The 21,666-nt window shown below is 43.0% G+C and overlaps 1 protein-coding gene across 1 annotated transcript in view; it reads right to left on the reverse strand.

The window, feature by feature from the left end:
* The window catches only part of LOC120943401 (kinesin-like protein KIF19), a 76,123-nt gene that overhangs the window by 30,529 nt on the left and 23,928 nt on the right, over nucleotides 1–21,666 (reverse strand). The window contains exons 6-11 of the mRNA XM_040356681.1: nucleotides 18,692–18,814; nucleotides 14,278–14,469; nucleotides 12,279–12,425; nucleotides 8,525–8,647; nucleotides 5,297–5,459; nucleotides 2,388–2,562 (exon numbers count right to left, since the gene is read on the reverse strand). Of these exons, the coding sequence (XP_040212615.1) occupies nucleotides 2,388–2,562; nucleotides 5,297–5,459; nucleotides 8,525–8,647; nucleotides 12,279–12,425; nucleotides 14,278–14,469; nucleotides 18,692–18,814 (923 nt within the window). The remainder of the gene's footprint in view (nucleotides 1–2,387; nucleotides 2,563–5,296; nucleotides 5,460–8,524; nucleotides 8,648–12,278; nucleotides 12,426–14,277; nucleotides 14,470–18,691; nucleotides 18,815–21,666) is intronic.

Genomic DNA, 21,666 nt, shown 5'->3' on the forward strand with positions numbered 1-21,666 from the left:
AATGGGGGCACAAACCCAGAAACTGGTGGCTACTGTGGGTGGGCAGCAATTAGTTAAAGGGGTTGTAAAGGTTAGTTTTTTTTCACCTTAATGCATCTTATGCATTAAGGTGAAAAAAAGAACTGGCAATGACGGCCTCCCCACCCAGCCCCCCCGGTTTTACTTACCTAAGCCCCGAAACTCTGTGGGCTTGTTTCCCGCAACGGTTTCCCCCAGCTTGAGTCGGCTCGTCATTGGATATTGATAGCAGCGCAGCCATTGGCTCGTGCTGCTGTCAATCATATCCAATGATGCAGCGCGCTGGGGGCGGGGGCCGAATGATACAGTGAGCAGCCATAGCCGCTGGCTGTATCATGGGAGCACGCCCGCAATAGCTTTCCACCATAACTGAGACAACCGCCGAGGGACCCCAGAAGACCAGGTTCAGGGGCCACTCTGTGCAAAATGAGCTGCACAGTGGAGGTAAGTAAAAAATGTTTGTTATTTTAAAAAAAATTCTCTTTAGTGATCATTTAAAGTGATACTAAAGTTTTTTTTTTTGTTTGTTTTTTGTTTGTTTTTTAAATAACAAACATGTTCGTTTGGCACAGAGTGGCACCCGAAAATCCTCTTCTGGGGTCCTTCGGCGGATCTCTCGGCTCTTCCCCGCATTAGATAACCCCCTCTGGGAAGCTCTGTCCCGAGGGGGTTACCTTGCGGGCGTGCCGAGTGTATGATTTGGCCCCATCTGCCTCATTGGATTTGATTGACAGCAGCGGGAGTCAATGACTGCGCTGCTATCAATCTATCCAATCAAAGCCAGGACTGCGTGAAGAGGAGGATGGAGGGGACGCGCCGAGCAGGTGAACTGGCTCAGGTAAGTAAAACAGGGGGCTGGGGGGCCGGTGATTGCCAGGTGTTTTTTCACCTTAATGCATAGGATGCATTAAGGTGAAAAAACACGAACCTTTACAACCCCTTTAATACTAAATTTAGAGTCTGTGTTTTATATTTTGGATGCTGACTAGCAGGATTCATCGCTCTGGTAAGGTTGTGAATGCTGCAAAGCTGGTGTTGATCTAACTCCTAAGTGTGATTTCTCTGTGTTATGAGTCAATATATCATGGCACTTTAAATATGAGAAACGTTATTCAGACCCTTCAACCTACCCACCATCGAGTGGTATCCATTTTGGAGAAAATTATGCGCAAACATTCAGCTTACCAGGAACCTGTTCCTGTATGCTGCTAATGATTTGTATGTCCTCTAGTTACATTATACTGGTTATTAGTGAATTGTTACAGTACATCAGACTATTAAGTTACTTCGTTAACATATGTATATAACAGCTGTGCCTTATAAGCATAATAACATGAGCTATTTGTGTACTGAATATACCCAAGGCGGCAGTTGACTACTGCTCCAAGGTTATTAGCATCATGCTCTCCATGGTATATACACTGACAGGAAGTATCAATTGTCAATGTCATACCTCCTACCTGGTTTGGAAGCAGGTCACAAACTGTAAATGATCATGTCTTATATACTATCTAATGTCATTATAAGCATTTATAGGTAGATTCAGGTACCTATGCCTAACTTTGCGGCGGCGTAGCTTAAGGCATTTAAGCTACGCCGCCGTAAGTTAGCTAGGCAAGTACATGATTCACAATGTACTTACCTGCTAAGTTACGGCGGCGTAGCCTAAATCGGGGGGCATAAGGGCGCATAATTCAAATGTGTTTGAGGGGTGCGTGTTGTATGTTAATGGGGCTTGACCTTACGTTTTCTACGAACTGCGCATGCGCCGGGCGCCTACATTTCCCAGTGTGCATTGCGGCTAAGTACGCCGCACGGGCCTATTGATTTTGACGTGGACGTAAAAGACGTAAATCCCGATTCACGGACGACTTACGCAAACAACGTAAAAAATTCGAATTTCGATGCGGGAACGGCGGCCATACTTGACATTACTATTCCAATAGGGCCTAGCACTAACTTTACGCAGCCTATCTCTTACGTAAACATCGTAAAAGTACTGCGTCGACCGGGCGTACGTTCGTGAATCGGCGTATCTACTCATTTACATATTCTACGCCGACTGCAATGGAAGCGCCACCTAGCGGCCATCCAAAATATTGCAATCTAAGATAAGACGGCGCAAGCCGTCGTATCTTAGATATGTTTAAGCGTATCTCTGTTTGAGCATACGTGTAAACATAAGTCGGCGTAGATTCTGAGTTAGGTCGGCTTATGTACTGATAAGCCGGCCTAACTCTTACTGAATCTACCTAATAGTATCTTCAAGGCATAGTCAGAAAGAAAAAAGACAAGTATACATACTATATCCTCTTACTGCAGTTTGCAAGGCACTGTTGTAACATGTATTATCCATTCAGTGTACTTACTCAGCTATTGTAGCAAGATGGCGGACAGTGTCAATGTGTTGTTCTAGATGGGAATTATCCAGCTGTAAAAGGCAGCATTTCACCTTCATATGTTCCTCAAGAACACACTGAAATTGTTTCACCAAATTGATTAGCTTGTGTTCTTTGTGTGAGTCTTCAGCCTGATCTGCATCCTCTGTGGAAGAAAGACGGTAAATACAACTATGCATTAGTATGGGTTTCAAGTATGTTTTCAAGCTTTTGTGATTTGCCCACCACCATCATAACCTTTGTCTAATCAAGTAAGAAACAACCGACTCCATTTTTACTCTCAACAGCCAACCATAATGACATCTTCCTTCCACATCTGGATATTCCAATGGTCTCCTCTATTTCCGGGTCACTCATATTAACAGATTTCTGCACCCAAATTCCTAGCTACACCTACCTGCAACTATTACAAAAGTGTATTTCTCTCCAGGGATTTTCTACTTATTATACATAAAGGAAAATGAAGGAGTAAATCCTTTACTTTCTTCAGCCAGCACTTAGGAAAATGTATTTGCATAGGACTTTAACACCAGAGTCGGACACTGCTGTGATATTGTTTAGCTAGTGTCAGTTAAGCTCAGGAGGTCTGGGGGTAGCCTTTATTCTGATAAATGTGAATCTGTCCTTTGAGAATACTAAAAAGGTATGAAGTACGGATACCCAAAAGTGCCTGAAATCAAACGATGAGGACCACACTCCTATTAAAGGAACACTAAAGGTTCGTTTTTTTATTAGATTAATTGATTGCTGTAAGCTAGAGCATTTAAATATCACTTACCTCATTTTTCCTTTTGACCTCCAAAATACAGTAATCCAGGTTTGAAAATGCCATTTCCTGTCTCTCCTCTTCTTGCTTTCCACCAGCATCTGAGCCGTTTTGCATGGTGGAAAGCAGAATGTGCTCACCCCCTCCCTATGACTACAGCCCTGCGTGAAGATGCTCTCTTATCCTTCACAGGCATGGAGGCTAAGCCTAATGGGAACTGTAGTTCCTATTAGGCCGTTATGTAGCAAGAATGAATGCGCACCGCAAACCAGGAAGTCAGTGAGAATAATGATTCAGGAGTGCTGGAGGTGAATAAAACAGATTTCAACAGGTATCAAACTAGTTATAATGCAAAACATTACTTTTTACTTTATCAGCTACTGTCAGACTTGAATTTAAGAGGAAAATATTTGTGTCTTTACAACCCATTTAATGTTTGATCTTAGTAATAAATGGATGCTTGTAGTGACTGCAGTAGATGCACCATGCAAAATCACAGTAAAACAATGAGACGTCACATGCACTTTGTTGCAAAGACAATGCTGCCTGGAGAAAGGGACCCTGAGTGGCCCTGAAATGTTGGCTTATTTGATTAATATGTCATTACACTAATAAATGAGTGTATATTTTTGCACACATGTCATTCTGGTTTGATTCAGCAAAGTTCTGACACTTCCTCATTGTACAAATGCTGAGACCTTGTACACACGACCGAGTTTCTCGGCAAAAGCCAGCAAGAAACTTGCTGGGAGATATTTTTTTGCAGAGGAAACCGGTCGTGTGTACATTTTCGTTGAGGAAACTGTTGAGAAACTCGACGAGCCAAAAAGAGAGCAAGTTCTTTATTTCCTCGACGGGAGTCTCAAATTGGCTCGTCAAGTTCCTCGACGGGCTGGTTTTCGACAAGAAACTCGAACGTCTGTGTGTTAAGAAACCCGCGCTTGCTCAGAATAAAGTATGAGACGGGAGTAAAAGTAGCATTTGTAATGGAGATAACACATTTTTCAAGCTGTAACAGACTGAAAAGTGCAAATCGTCTCTTAACAAACTTTTACTTAACACGCAAACACATGAGATTAGCAAAAGCATCCCCAAGAGTTTAGCCAGTGGAATCGAACTTCCCCTGCCGTTGTATGTGTTGTATGTCACCGCGTTTGAGAACGAGGAGATTTTGTCTTGACTGTGTGTACGCAAAGCAAGCTTGTCGAGTTCCTCGACAAGCCTAACAAGGAAAACAATGTGTTTCGCCCGTCGAGTTCCTCGGTCGTGTGTACGAGGCCTTACCCACTTCTCTCCCTTCTACACATTCTTATTGGCTAATGGGGTAGCTCATCATAATGATGTGCCATTGAAAATGTGCGAGGTGGGGATTATTGGCAAGTTCCAACATGGAAGTGTCAAAGCTTTGCTTGATCAAAACAACCTGACATTCTGGTGAAACAAGAAGATGCTAAATGCCTCTGCAGTTCCTTTTGACTGTCTGACCTTCATATCTGTCAGCAACTTTCAGCATTCTGAAGGCCCATACACACGATCAGACTTTTCGACAACAACGGTCCGACGCATGTGTTTTATCGGACAATCCGACCGTCTGTATGCTCCATCAATTGTTTTTTGTTTTTCAACGGATAAATATTCGCTGTGCATGCTCTCAAACTTTCCGACAACAAATGTCCGATGGAGGATCATCCGATCGTGTCTACACAAGTCCACCGGACTAAAATCCAAAGTACAAACACGAATGCTCAGAACCAATGCTAAACATCAGAATAGCAGAAATTTCCCAAAGGGTGGCGGTAAAGAGCTGAAAAAAACATGTGATTTGGTGAATGTTGGCTGAAAATGTTCTGCCGTGTGTATGCATACCAAGTTCACGGCCCCTTTAGACAAAAATACACGGAAAAGTCAGATGGAAGTCCGATCGTGTGTATGAGGCTTTAGAGTGACAATATTTTTAACTGCCACCCTCTACAGCTTCAAAAGCTAACTTTCCAATTTGAAATATAGTGTTAATTTTGGTCTAGTTTTTGATGCTAAGGATGAGAAGAGATGGTGACAAATGATTACAAGTATTGGATGGAGATTTTCAAATTATTACAAGTTATGACAATACCTTGTGGACTTCTGATTTTTACTTCTGTTTTCATCAGTCTTCTTATCTCCCGGCCATGTTCATTGATTCTTTGATGTAGTTTTTCTAGTTCATTGTGAAGATTGTAGAGAACCCTTCCATATTTGGTAGCATGTTGGGCAGCATTCTCATAATTCTGTCTCACCTAGAAAAAACATTAGATGAATGGATGCAAAAAGAGCAAAGAGACAAGTAGATAAGAAGCTGAACTGAGATTAAAGTGGAGGTTCCATCAAAAAAAGAATTTTGCTTTAAACTGTAGCTTACGACTAAAAAAGAAAAAAAAAAAGATTTTTTTTTTACTCATCTGGAAATGCTGTTGCTATGCGGTCCCATGAAATCTGCCTTTTAACCACCTAGGATTCTGACATCATCTCCCTCTAATGCTCCTGGGAAATGTGTGTCATCATTTCCCAGGATGCAGTGCGCTGTCCAATTATCACTTCCCATCCAAGACTTCCAGGAAGTAAGTGCCTGTAGGCTTCACAATGCCCACAAGCAAAATGACAACGGGGTAGATATAGTTTTATAAACTATCTTTTTTGAATATCTATGCAGATCGGCAGCGGGTTGTAAAATAGTAAGTGACCAGATTTATATTATAAAAACGCAGGATGAAAGGACATACATTTAAAAAATGCTAATTGTGGTTGGAACCCCGCTTTAAGAAGTCCTTGTCAACCATACCATTCCATCAAAACCTGCAATATTCTCTAATCTGCTCTGGTCAATGAGAGATGGGCTGTGATTGGTTGGTTGGTATTGCCAATGAACACCCTTCTTTTTTAAGTGGAAACTCTCCTAAAATGTTTAACGACTTAAAAGAAATATGTCAACCCCATAAAATGTTGAGATAATGCAGCATTATAGTTTAAATTAAAAAAACTGTACATATTATCATTAAAAGCAGTTTATGGGTTTCAGCCATGTGACTGTGCCTTGGCACAGTCTCCCAAGGTCTGCCTGAAAATAGGAAAGTTATGTCATCCACGTCTACTGCTGTCTGCTGGCAGTAATCATTTTCTTCCTTACCCCAGTGATCACTCACTCATTCTGATTTGTATAACTTTCTGGCATGAAACATTATAATCCCTCATTCACATGAGCGTTTTTCTGCTCATTTCCCTACACCTGACTACACAGAATCCCATTCTTTCTAATTGTGCCTGTTCACACTTGCATGCTCAGTCAACCTTGTTCAAAAAAGTAATGAGCTTTTGTTTAGCATATTCGGGCAGTTTTGTTCCCATTGAATTAAAAGGCAATGTCTGTAAACACATGATAACACATTTTTGGCCTTTTTATTTTACGCCTAAAGAACTCCAGCCCAGACAACGATCTCCTGATGCTTGATACGCAAGCAAAATACCTGAAAAACATCTGAGCAGGCTCACTCAGGTAAATTCAGACTTGAATCCAATCACACCTGAGATCGTCTCTAATTAGAAATTAGCCCTTGAAAAAATGCTGTTCTTTGGCAATAATTTTTTTATTCTTTTTGCAAAATCTTTATTTTAAGTTTCAATATCCACCAAAAACAGAAAGGTAAAAAGAGATAAGCATTTATGACAAAAATAGTAAAAGGTGGAAGCTCAACCCTGCAAGCACTATTTGCAAGGGGTATACAAATTACAAATCCAGAACAAGTACATAAGACATAACCAAAGGAGTCCACAACAACAGCATCAAACACCATAGGCAGAATACTATGTCTATTGGTAAACCCCACAAGGGTGCACGGGAGGTCTCAGGCCCCTTCTGAGCCCCTAGAGAGGCCATGTGCCTCAAACATGCTATATGAAAGCATAGTAACAGAAGGAAAATAAATGTTAAAGGGGTTGTAAAATATTTTTTTTCCCCCTAAATAGCTTCATTTACCTTAGTGCTGTCCTCCTTCACTTACCTCATCCTTTGATTTTGCTTTTAAATGTCCTTATTTCTTCTGAGAAATGCTCACTTCCTGTTCTTCTGTCTGTAACTACACACCGTAAAGCGAGGCTTTCTCCTTGGAGTAGAGAAAGCCTCTTGAGGGGGGAGGGGGCGAGTAGGCAAGTCAGGACACTCTCTACTTTGCAGATAGAAAAGTTATGCCACATTAACTCAGCATTGATGTATAATACCAGAAGGTTATTGCAGCAACTGTTTGTATAAGTTAGAGGTAATAAAATTAATCCACAAAGCCTAAGAGCTGGTTCACACTGGGCACGACTTCGGGGGCGACTGGTCAAGGCGTCCTGAAGACGACTTCAGAGGCGACTTGCAAAATGACTTCTGTATAGAAGGCAATGCAAGTCGCCCCGAGTCGCCCCCGAAGTCGTACAAGAACCTTTTTCTAAGTCGGAGCGACTTGCGTCGCTCCTATTAGAACGGTTCTATTGAATAGAATGGGACGCGACTTGTCAGGCAGATGAGTCGCCTGACGAGTCGCCCCAGTGTGAACCGGCTCTAAGTGTTCTTTGGCAATGATTTTGAGGCTAATGTAGGCATTATCACAGGAAGTTTTACAATCTTTTGAAAAGTTAATAATCACTTTACATTAGCATATGAGCACACAATATTAGAAAATTCGGTACATCTGATTCTATGTCCACCTTATATGTTTGTATCTAGTGAACAAAGTTAGGTTGACTTAAAAGTCATGCAAATCAGTCTCTACAAATCACCAATAAATAAACATTTTACATCAGAACAAAATCCAAAATTTGAAAGATGTTAAAAACTGAGAACAGCATTAGTGAGGGTGGGTGCAGAAAAGGGATTAAACCTACTTGGCAACTGTAATAAACAGGTGCCACGGTACTCAGGTGACCGAAAGTTGTAAATAATGAAGGCTTTGCTGACAATGGTGGCAAAATACAGACTTGCTATAGATCTTGAGATCCGATGTTGGACTTAGATCACATGACCCAGGATGGGCCAAACTGTTAGTTACGGCTGACAAATATGTGTATTTACTTTCCTACATCTCTTTCCAACATCAAAGACATATCCCTGATGTTTGGGAATCTTGACATTGAGTTTGACATTGAGCTTATTTCAAGTTTAAAATTGCAACTCAGGCCCAATCGTTACATGCACTCTACAAAGATGTATGGGAATAGCTTTAGTCGCTAAAGGTTTCTTAAATATGGCCCGAAAGATTGTGCCTGAAAATAACTGTTTATGTTCTAAAAATCTTCACCATCTTTATCTTTCATGGCAGTTGCTCACCCTGGTCTTGATGTTTTTGGTTCTGCTTGCATAGATCAGAGTCGTGCGAGATTCATCATAGGCAGCTATGGAGGGACTCACATGTGCTATCATTACTGTTCTGCTGTTCCCACTCAGAGCATCCTATGATAGAAAAAAGCTTGGTTATATGAAACCATTTTTTTTCTTATTGTACTTACCATCTTTTACAAAAATTTTAACTGAGATTATCTAATAAACTAATGGAAGAAGAAATTATGTATAGCTCTATTACTCAATTATTTTTCTTCATTTTAAGGCCTCATGCACATTGAACATTTTTACAGCTGCTCCTAGGGGCATCTGGCATTTTTTTTCCTGCTTCTAAACTCCCCTGAATGTTAGGCCTCATACACATGACCGAGTTTCTCGGCAAAAAAACAGCAAGAAACTTGCTGTTTTCCTGAGAAAACCGGTCGTGTGTACATTTTTCGATGAGGAAACTGTCGAGGAATTTGACGAGCCAAAAAGAGAGCATGTTCTCTTTTTCCTCGATGGGAATGGAGAAAATTGGCACGTCGAGTTCCTCGACAGCCTAACAAGGAACTTGACGAGCAAAACGATGTGTTTCGCCCATCGAGATCCTCGGTCGTGTGTACGAGGCCTGAGCCTTTGTGTCCATGTACACATAGGCTTTTAGCAGCATTAGTAGCAGGAGAGTTTAGAGGCAGCAAAAAAAGAAAAACCCTCTGCCAGTGCGTCCAGGAGCAGAAGAGTTTGGGTTTGTAAACGCGTTTAAATGTGTATGAACCCTAGGCACATTTAGGGCTTGAGCATTAATTAATAATGCCCATTTATTCTGGCCAATAAAATGAATTATTGCCCAAACGTTTGATGTGGGTAAACACGTTACACACTTTTACAAGCATCAGGGGTTTTGTTTTTGCCGAAACACTGCTGCCCAGAGAAAGGCATCTAAGAGAGTTTAGAAAACATCTAGTGTGTATGAGACCTAACAAAAACATTATAGCCTCATACACACAACCGTTTTTTCGGTCGGGAAAACTGCCATGAGAGCCTTTGGCCGGGAAAACCGGCCGTGTGTAAGGCCTCGTATACACGACCGAGAATCTTGTCGTAAAAGAAACATTGTTTTCCTCTGCGAGTTTCTTGTCAGGCTTGTCGAGAATCTTGTCAAGCTTTCTTTGCATACACACTGTCAAGACAAAATCTCGTCGTTCTCAAACGCGGTGACGCACAACACGTACAACGTCACTATAAAGGGGAAGTTCGATTCCACTGGCATAACCCTTGGGGCTTCTTTTGCTAATCTCATGTTACTGCGTGTTAAGTAAAAGTTTGGTAAGAGACGATTAGCGCTTTTCAGTTTGTTACAGCGTGACGAATGTGCTATCTCCATTACGAACGCTACTTTTACCGAAGGTGCGGTCCCGTCTCATAATTTATTGTGAGCATGCGCGGGTTTCTAAGCATACACACGAACGTGTTTCTCGTCGTAAACCAGCCCGACGAGAAACATGACGAGGAAATTGAGACTCCCGACGAGAAAAAAGAGAACATCTTCTCTTCTTTTCTCGTCGAGATCCACAACAGTTTTCTCGACGAAAAACATATACACAACCGTTTTCCTCGGCAAAAAAGCTCTGCCACCAATTTTCTTGATGGATTTTGTCGAGGAAAACGGTTGTGTGTATGAGGCCTATGCTCCATCGCAGTTTTCCCGACAGGAAAACTGCCGGGAAAAAAAAGAGAACCAGCTCTCTTTTTTTCCCCGCCAGGATTCCCGGTGGTTTTTAAGCCAGTAGTTTTCCTATGGGAAAAAACTGCGGCGGAGCATACACACGGCCGGGTTTCCCGACCAAAACTCTCATGGCAGTTTTCCTGTCGGGAAACCCGGTCGTGTGTGGGGGGAAAAAATTACCGAGCAGGTTCTCGGTTTTCCCCTCGGTTTTCCCCTCGGTTTTCCCGACTACCTTTTTCCAGCCGGGAAAACCGATCGTGTGTACTAGGCATAACAGCTGAAATGCCCATGTAGAAATGTAAACATATTTGAGTCCAGAAATGGGGAACAGAACACAAGCACAAGGTTCAGTGTGAGGACATGGAAAGACATTCATTCATAGGCTCATGTCCAATGATCATAAATTGTAAGCATTAGAAGGGGTTCTTTAAGAGCTAAAATATTTGTGGGTAAAAGAAAGTGGGAGGATGCAGAGAGAAGGGCAGAGAGAAAGGGTAGCACTCATACTCTATAGACTTGGGTTAGGAGTAAATGGGTAACATTAACAGGCACTTAGACTAAGCGGGTCCAAGGATGGCAAAGCATAGGTGAGTCAAGGTTCTCAAATTTTAAGAAATTATAGCTGTGAGTCTGGATATATTTTCTCATTCACAATCATCGGGTCTTTACCTTCCTGAAAGGGGAGTGAGGACTTCTTCCAAACCCTGGCAATAGTTTTCTTTGTTGCAAAAATAAGTACTTTGCCAATGTTTGTTGGTATAAAAAAAAGGCACAGGATTAGCTGGTGAAAGAGAGCCAGCTGAACTATTAAACGAAAGAGGGACTGGAAAAGTCTGAAAATTCAGGACCAGCCTAGAAAGCTATGGCCCGGATTCACGTAGATCCGCAAATTTTTACGGCGGCGTAGCGTATCGTATTTACGCTACGCCACCGTAAGTCAGAGAGGCAAGTGCTGTATTCACAAAGCACTTGCCTCCTAAGTTACGGCGGTGTAGCGTAAATGGGGCCAGCGTAAGCACGCCTAATTCAAATGAGGATGAGGGGGCGTGTTTTATGTAAATTATTGGTGACCCGACGTGATTGACGTTCTTTACGAACGGCGCATGCGCCGTCCGTGTACATATCCCAGTGTGCATTGCTCCAAAGTACGCCGCAAGGACGTATTGGTTTCAACGTGAACGTAAATTACGTCCAGCCCCATTCACGGACGACTTACGCAAACGACGTAAAATTTTCAAATTTCGACGCGGGAAAGGGCGGCCATACTTAACATTGGCTACACCACCTAGGGGGCAGCTTTATCTTTACGCAGCGTATCTCTTACAGAAACGGCGTATTTTTACTGCGACGGGCAAGCGTACGTTCGTGAATCGGCGTATCTAGTCATTTACATATTCTACGCCAAAATCAACGGAAGCGCCGCCTAGCGGCCAGCGGAAAAAATGCACCCTAAGATACGACGGCGCAGGCCGTCGTATCTTAGCTAGGTTTAAGTGTATCTCAGTTTGAGCATACACTTAAACTTACGACGGGTTTAGATTCCGAGTTACGTCGGCGTATCTACTGATACGCCGGCGTAACTCTTTGTGAATCCGGCCCTATAAGTTTAGAGCAGGACTACCATACATGGACTGCATCTCCCAAAAAGCATACATGAAATAACTGTTCTGTTCTCTCTGATGGTCCCTACATCACTACAGTGCCTTGGGGCCAGTGGAAGAGCCACATTAATTGGTAGGAAGCCAGAGACCCAACACTTCCAAGTGCACTTTCATGCAATTTCAAGTGTACTTTGCACTTGTAGTTTCTACCTGTAGTTCAAAGTGGATTTGCCTTTAGTAAATAACCCCCTATGTATTTCTGGCGCGATCAACATGTATTTTACGTACTTGCCGAAAATGTCCTTTGCCTGAAAAGTGAAAATGAATGCAGTCACTGCATCTAAGGACTAATAAGCTGCAATATAGAGTTATACATTTTTGGTTCCTAGGTTTAGGTGTCATTTAAATTCTCTTATATTATAAAAATGCTTACTTTTAAAAGTCGCGTCAGTTTACTGTCTCTGTAATTAACATGAGTATGGCTGCCACGCTCACTTAATGCAGTGATGCAATTTCCGAGAGCTAAAAGAGAGCGATTTATGTGAGCGCCTTCTTTCATCCGTCTTCCTCGATTTTGAGTCTACAAAACAGAAAGCAGATTCATTAATGATTTCACACCATTGTGACCAACACTGAATGTGCCGTTTATAGAAAGAGATTCACGCATTGCTAAGGAAAGACTTTCACAACAATATTTTAGGCCAAGTGTGATGTGACTAAGGAGACAATCACATTCCTTGGGGGAATGATTCATTAAAACTGAGAAAAAAAACAAAATCGGTCTGTACCTCACAAAAACAAATCAGATTTTGGCAAGTAATTGCTTATTGCAATTAAAAAGATTAAGACAAGCACATCTGGTCCTCTGCAATGTTACTGTCCTTAATAGAATTTGGTTGCTTTATCCAGAAGCCTGCATCTACCATTCTCTTTTAGGTTTCCCATAGACTATACAATCCAATTTGTACAATTTTCTTTATACAACTACGTTGTGCCTGCCTGCTTTGATACAAATTGAAGGGATTGTTTAGGTCTGTCCTCCTATTACATACAGTAGTTTTGGTAAATCTAAAGGAGGTTGTAAATTAGATTGTTTAGTGCAGTGGTCTCCAAACTACAGCCTAGGGGCCAGATGTGTACCTTTGCTTGCTTTTATTCAGCCCTATTTAAATATTTAATCCTCTGACACCAACAATGGGGCATGATTCCTCCCATTGACACCAATGAAGGGGCACAATTCCTCCCAATGACACCAACAATAGGGCACAGTTCCTCCTAATGACACCAACAATAGGGCACAGTTCCTCCTAATGACACCAACAATGGGACACAGTTCCTCCCAATGACACAGATGAGGCACAGTTCCTCCCAAAGACACCAACAATGGGGCACAGTTCCTTCCAAAGACACCAACAATGGGGCAAAGTTCCTTTCAATGACGCACATGGGGCACAGTTCCTCCCAATGACACAGACGGGGCACAGTTCCTCCCAATGACACAGATGGGGCACAGTTCCTCCCAATGACACAGCAGATGGGGCACAGTTCCTCCCAATGATACCAAAAGATGGGGCATTGTTTACTCCCACAGCTGCCAGGACATTTTCTACTTCCAATGGCCACAGTCTGGACCCTTTAAAGTCTGAAAGACGGTAAACTGGCCCTTTGTTTAGAAAGTTTGGAGACCCCTGGTTTAGTGTATGGCCAGATTTCATAAATGTACATAAAATGACTGGATACTAACATTAGTAAAGTTGATCCAGGGAAAAACTGATTGCCTCTTGGGGGATCGGGAAGGAATTATTTCCCCCCTGCTAGAGCAGATTAGATCATGCTTTGGTGTGTTTTTTTCACCTTCCTCTGGATTAACTGTGGGTAAAGGATTTGTGTGTATGGGATTGTATTGTCCCCCCACCCCTTTTTATTGCTTGAACTGGATGGACTTGTGTCTTTTTTCAATCAGACTAACTATGTAATTATATGTAAGATTTAAAGTGATATTAAACCTTGGTTATTTTAAGCACTTTCCGAAGCTGATTTATTCACTTACTGATTATGAACTTCCACTAGCTGCATTGAAAAATATGTTAAAAGATGTATAACCAATGCATAACTGAATTGTCCTTTTATGTAAGCCTGTAAGTATGTGCACCTTTGTCTATTTAGATCCCTTTCACACTTGAAGAACCTGAAAATCACGTGATTTTGCCACGACTTTAAGCAATGCCTGTAAAATCTTGAGGTCTATGGACCTTAAGTCACATCAAAGTCGGACGAAAGTAGTGCAGGGACTACTTTGAAGTTGCTGCGACTTGAAGTCACACAGATATGAACGGTACTCATTGGAAATAATGGGGTACTACTTGTCATGTGACTTTGCAGTCCCAAGTCGCAGGACAAGTCACACAAGAGATTTTCAATATTAGCAGTACCTGTGATGCCCTCTCTGACCCTGCCAGGTCTATCAGCAATAGCTTGCCTATCCTGGCTTCATCCGGAGTACCTAACTTGCTGTTCTTTTTCACAACAACTTGGAGTATTGCGTGGGACCTGGAAGATGTCTTGTTGGCTGCAGTTGGTTCCTGGGTGCGGTGTTTATTTCCTCTTTGCACCAAAGCCATGGCCTGTAACAAAACACAATTCATTATAGATTTTCATTAATCTCAGAGGTGGAACTACCACTACAGCAACTATCAGGCCTCATACACACGACCGAGGAACTCGACGGGCGAAACACATCGTTTTGCTCGTCAAGTTCCTTGTGAGGCTGTCGAGAAACTCGACAAGCCAATTTTCTCCATTCCCGTCAAGGAAATAGAGAACATGCTCTCTTTTTGGCTCGTCGAGTTTCTCGACAGTTTCCTCGACGAAAATGTACACACAACCGTTTTTTTCGGCAAAAGGAAAAAAAATATCTCCAAGCAAGTTTCTTGCAGTTTTTTGCCGAGAAACTTGGTCGTGTGTACGAGGCCTTACACCTGGGAGCAGGGGAATGCCTGGGGGTGGGATTGAGCAGCAATCCTCCACAACTCTCCTCATCTGACAAGCTTTCCATACATAAATAAAATGGGCCAGGCTCTGGTCAGTGTTCAGACTACAGCTGCTTCAAGTAACCAATGACAAATTATCTTGCTTTAGCTGAATCAATCTGAGGGTGCATTTTTCCTGCCAATGACTACCAATGTGAGGGTGCATTTTTCCTGCCAATGACTACCAATGTGAGGGTGCATTTTTCCTGCCAATGACTACCAATGTAAGGGGGCATTTTTCCTGCCAATGACTACCAATGTGAGGGTGCATTTTTCCTGCCAATGACTACCAATGTAAGGGGGCATTTTTCCTGCCAATGACTACCAATGTGAGGGTGATTTTTTCCTGCCAATGACCACCAATGTTAGAGGGCATTCTTTCTGCCAATGACCACCAATGTAAGGGGGCATTCTTTCTGCCAATGAACACCAATGTAAAGGGTCATTCTTTTTGCCAATGATCACCAATGTAAGGGGGCATTCTTTTTGCCAATGATCACCAATGTAAGGGGGCATTCTTCCGGTCACTAACCTGTAATAGGGGAGGAAATTCTTCCTCCCACTAACCTTGAATGTGAGGGGGCATTTTTCCTGTCACTGAACGCCAATTTGAAGGAGCATTCTTCCTTCCACTAGCCACAAATGTAAGGGAGCATTCATCCTGTCACTGACCACCAATTTGAGGGGGTATTCTTCCTGCCAATGACCACCAATATAATTGGTGGGAGGAGGTATTCTCTCTGTCACTAACTTATAATGGGAGGGGCATTTTTTCTGCAACTACCAATGTAAAGGGCCATTTTCCTGCCACTGAACACCAATGTATGGGGCCATTCTTCCTGCCAGTAGCGACCAATGTAACTCGACGGGCGAAACACATCGTTTTGCTCGTCAAGTTCCTTGTGAGGCTGTCGAGAAACTCGACAAGCCAATTTTCTCCATTCCCGTCAAGGAAATAGAGAACATGCTCTCTTTTTGGCTCGTCGAGTTTCTCAACAGTTTCCTCGACGAAAATGTACACACAACCGTTTTTTTCGGCAAAAGGAAAAAAAATATCTCCAAGCAAGTTTCTTGCAGTTTTTTGCCGAGAAACTTGGTCGTGTGTACGAGGCCTTACACCTGGGAGCAGGGGAATGCCTGGGGGTGGGATTGAGCAGCAATCCTCCACAACTCTCCTCATCTGACAAGCTTTCCATACATAAATAAAATGGGCCAGGCTCTGGTCAGTGTTCAGACTACAGCTGCTTCAAGTAACCAATGACAAATTATCTTGCTTTAGCTGAATCAATCTGAGGGTGCATTTTTCCTGCCAATGACTACCAATGTGAGGGTGCATTTTTCCTGCCAATGACTACCAATGTGAGGGTGCATTTTTCCTGCCAATGACTACCAATGTAAGGGGGCATTTTTCCTGCCAATGACTACCAATGTGAGGGTGCATTTTTCCTGCCAATGACTACCAATGTAAGGGGGCATTTTTCCTGCCAATGACTACCAATGTGAGGGTGATTTTTTCCTGCCAATGACCACCAATGTTAGAGGGCATTCTTTCTGCCAATGACCACCAATGTAAGGGGGCATTCTTTCTGCCAATGAACACCAATGTAAAGGGTCATTCTTTTTGCCAATGATCACCAATGTAAGGGGGCATTCTTTTTGCCAATGATCACCAATGTAAGGGGGCATTCTTCCGGTCACTAACCTGTAATAGGGGAGGAAATTCTTCCTGCCACTAACCTTGAATGTGAGGGGGCATTTTTCCTGTCACTGAACGCCAATTTGAAGGAGCATTCTTCCTTCCACTAGCCACAAATGTAAGGGAGCATTCATCCTGTCACTGACCACCAATTTGAGGGGGTATTCTTCCTGCCAATGACCACCAATATAATTGGTGGGAGGAGGTATTCTCTCTGTCACTAACTTATAATGGGAGGGGCATTTTTTCTGCAACTACCAATGTAAAGGGCCATTTTCCTGCCACTGAACACCAATGTATGGGGCCATTCTTCCTGCCAGTAGCGACCAATGTAAAGGGGCATGCTTTGTGTGACTAACCTTTGACAGGAGAGAGCATTCTTCTTGCCATTGTCAGCTAATATAAGATGTCAGCTTTCCTGCCACTAACCAATGTAAGGGGTCAGTCTTCATGTCACTAACCGCTAAAGTAAAGGAGTATTCTCCTGCCACTGACCATGAATGGGAGAGAGCGCATTCTTCTTGCCACTAAAAAATCATGTAAATTGATACGTTTCCACTGACCACCAATGTAAAGGGACAAAACACTTACTACCAATAAAAAGGGGAACTCCTCACTGACAATGCTAAGGGCACATCATTACCACCATGTAAGGGGGCACCACTCTGACCACCAATGTAAGTGGGGGAGTTCTCACTGAAAACCAATGTAAGGGGCATTTATAATAACCACCAAGGTAAAGAGTGATTCTTTAAAGACCACCAATATGACAACAGCATTTACCGTTTATTACTTATATGACAGACATTTAAAATGAAGCCTGTGTTCTTTAACCTCGGAACCAATGTGAAAAGGATGATAATAAGAGTGGTGCCTAGGCTACCAGAGAGCACCAGGAAATGGGAGGTATAAATAGCTGACAATATAGGCTCATGGTTATTACTTTGGGTGCAAAATATGCTGCAAAGATTTCAATGGAAAGTGGTGGGGCTCATCAAAATTTTGCTTTGATTTGCAATTGCTCCATTGAGTCATATGGACAGGCAGTCTCCAGGTTACAAACAAGGTAGGGACTGTAGATTTGTTCTTAAGTTGAATTTGTTTGTAATTTGGAACAGGTACATTTTTTAAGTGTAGCTCCAGCCAAAAAATACATTTTTAAGCCTTTTTGGATAGCATAGGGAAGGGTTATCACCCCTGTAACATGTGTTTTGCTGTCTCTGCCCCTGATCAGAAGAGTTCACCTCACTTTCTGTCCCAATGACAATTGGATTATGAAAATACTGGGTTGTTAGGGAAACAAGGATTGGTGATAAAGCTTCAGTGGAGACACCTTTTTCCCATGTTAACTTTTAGGCCTCGTACACACGACCGAGGAACTCGTCGGAAAAGACACATCGTTTTCCTCGACGAGTTCCTTGTCAGGCTTGTGGAAAAACTTGACAAGCTTGCTTTGCGTACACACTGTCAAGACCAAATCTCCTCGTTCTCAAACGCGGTGACGTACAACACATACAACGGCAGGGGAAGTTCGATTCCACTGGCACAACCCTTGGGGCTGCTTTTGCTAATCTCATGTTACTGCGTGTTAAGTAAAAGTTTGGTAAGAGACGATTTGCACTTTTCAGACTGTTACAGCGTGACAAATGTGCTATCTCCATTACACACGCTACTTTTACCGAAGGTGCGCTCCCGTCTCATACTTTATTCTGAGCATGCGCGGGTTTCTTAGTATACAAACAAACGTGTTTCTCGTCGAAAACCAGCCCGACGAGGAACACGACGAGGAAATTGAGACTCCCGTCAAGGAGTTCCTCGACAGTTTCCTCGATGAAAAACATACACACGACCGTTTTCCTCGGCAAAAAAGCTCTGCCACCAAGTTTCTTGATGGATTCTGTCGAGGAAAACGGTTGTGTGTACGAGGCCTCACAGGAGAGAATTTCCCTTCCTAGGGGTAGATTTCCTCTGACTTCCTGTTGTAGCCCCCCATTTGTAAGTAGGAGTCGTTTGTAAGTCAGATGTTTGTAACTAGGGGACCGCCTGTACAGTCATTTTCTCCAAGAGCAACATGGGCTGATGTTTAGTTGGCTGTAATATACATGATCTGTCCATAATTACCTCCTCAGCACTAGAAGGACAAAATTCAGTAATCCCGGAAATTTGGATGATCCCCTTCGAGTCATCTCTCAGATCCAAAACCCCAGAAGGATTTAAAAGGTCACGGATTGTCTCATTGTAAATCTGAAAGTAAACAAAAGAAGGAACTGTCACTGGCCATGCTATGTGGTTACATGATAACTCCAGAAATATGTCCTGTTTATGTTTGGAGAAATTTACCTTGTTTCATTATCCAATTGCTTGATACTACAAACTAAGCGGAGATACTCTGGGCCAGATCCATAAAGAGCTTATGGCGGCATTTCTATTGATGCGCCGCGTAAGTTCTACGATGCACCGTCGTATCTTTGTTTTGTATCCACAAAACAAGATACGACTGAATGTGGGCTAGATCCGACTGACGTACGTCTTAGTACGCCATCGGATCTTAGGTGCATATTTACGCTGGCCGCTACATGGCGCTTCTGTTGATTTCCGTGTAGAGTATGCAAATTAGCTAGATACGCCGATTCACAAACGTACGTCCGCCGGGCGCATTTTTTTATGTCATTTACGTAAGGCTTTTTTCGGCGTAACGTTACCCCTGCCTCTATGAGGTGTACGCAATGGCCCGGATTCAGGTAGATTTGCACTTTTTTTACGGAGGCGCAGGGCAACGTTTTTGCCCTGCGCCCCTGCAAATTTACTGCGCTGCCAGCAAAATACCCGGCATAAGCGCGCAAAATTTAAATGATCCCGTAGGGGGCGGGAATCATTTAAATTAGGCGCGTTCCCGCGCCGATCGTAGAGCTCATGCTCCGTCGGGAAACTTTCCCGACGTGCATTGCGGCAAATGACGTCGCAAGGACGTCATTTGCTTCAAAGTGAACGTGAATGGCGTCCAGCGCCATTCACGAATCACTTACGCAAACTACGTAAATTTGAAATTTCGCGACGCGGGAACGACGGGTATACGTAACATTGGCTGCCCCCGATAATAGCAGGGGCAGCCTTACGCGAAAAACGCCATACGGAAACGACGTAAACTGCGTACGCAGGGCTCGCGTAACGTTGTGAATCGGCGTTAGTATGCAATTTGCATACTATACGCTGAGCACAACGGGAACGCCACCTAGCGGCCATCGCAAAAATGCAGCCTAAGATATGCGGGCATAAGAGCCTTATGCCGCGCATATCTTAGGCTGCAGTCGGCGTAACGAGGTTCCTGAATCAGGAGCATTCGTTACGCCGGGGCAAGTAAGCAATTGCGCTGTGTAACTATGGTTACACAGGCGCAATTGCTTCTTGAATCCGGGCCAATGTTAGGTATGGACGTCGGGACAGCGTAGAATTTTACGTTGTTTGCGTAAATCGTTCGCGAATAGGGCTTTGCGTAAGTTACGTTCATGTCAAAAGCATTGACTATTTGCAACGTGATTTTGCGCATGCGCACTGGGATACGTCCACGCGCCGTTCGTAAAAAGCGTCAATTACGTGGGGTCATACCAGATTACCATACAACACGCCCACTCCAAGCCTACTTTGAATTACGCGGACTTACGCCGGCAGATTTACGTTACGCCGGCCCGCATATGGGAGCAAGTTCTTTGTGGATACCCTAGGAGCCACTCAGATTTACGGCGTCGTAGCGCATATGAGATGCGCTACGCCCGCCTAAATATACGCACGTTTTTGTGGATCTGGCCCTCTTTATTTACATGACTTAGGCTGGTCATAGACAGCTGGAACTGGGCGAGATTTTAACCATGTATGGGCAGGCTGAATGTATCCAAGTTAATCTATCGATCAACTTGGGTACAACCAACCTGCCAGATTTTACATACAAATATCGTTAGTGGCTAGTATAGCTGCTAGCAATAATTAATGTCTTCTCCTGGTGGGGACGGCTTTTGTGGTTGCAGCAAAGAAATTTGCTCCATCTATTGCCGGTTTATACTAAACAGTTAAAAATACTAAGGTGCTCCAGGCACTAAAAATCTTTCTAACCCCCAAGTGGACAAATATATTTTGTCAGATAATGAATATGTTCAATTTTCATAGTAAACAATATATGACCATCATGTACACTGTGGGGGCTATTTACTAGAGGCATATCCACTGTGCACTTGGAAGTGCATTCGCTGTAGATCCGAGGGGGACATGCAAGGAAAATAAAAAAAAACAGCATTTTTGCTTGCACACGATTGGATGATAAAATCAGCAGAGATTCCCCTCATTTCAGATCTTCCCCTCAGATCTACAGCGATTGCACTTCCATGTGCACTTAGTGCACTTGTAGCGCAGAGTGGATTTTCCTTTAGTAAATCAACCCCATTGTGAGACATTTTGTAGTGAGAGTACAAATACTATTCTCCTATATTGGTCTCATCAAAACATCTAAAAAACAGAATCTCCTTTATTTTGCTGTTGAACAATAAAGGTGATAAAATGGTTTCTATGGAATACACGGAAGGAACTAATTCATGCAAACGTGAAGTAGATGTCCAGACAAGTTCCTCCTGATGTAGGCAAAACCCCCTGGAGCCCTCTTCTTACATACATTGTGTGTGCAGGCCCTTGGGAGAAAGGGCAGCCTCATTGTATTTCTGGAAAATAAAATCCTAGTTATATCTGTAGAAGGACAGGGAGGGACAGGTATAGTGAAGTTCTATAGGTGATAACTCAATAAAAAACACATGTGTGAACAGTATGTTAAACGTAACTCCTGAATGTATAAAGATATGCATTTGACCAGCTTTGCCTGCAATGCAAATGCATCTAAAAAGGACCTGCTGCATCTAATATCATTCAACATAGGTCAAAAGCAGACCATCTACATCAGGGGTGCCCAACTTTTGAAGGGCGAGGGCCACCTAAGCGACTTGGTAACCAGTCATGGGCCACAATGGAGGCGTTTTCTTCACGGATGAATCCTGGTTTTCACTGTACAGGGCAGATGGCAGACAGTGTGTATGGCGTTGTGTGGGTGAGCAATT

The sequence above is a fragment of the Rana temporaria genome, chromosome 6 (assembly GCF_905171775.1).
Source record: "Rana temporaria chromosome 6, aRanTem1.1, whole genome shotgun sequence".
NCBI lineage: Eukaryota > Metazoa > Chordata > Amphibia > Anura > Ranidae > Rana > Rana temporaria.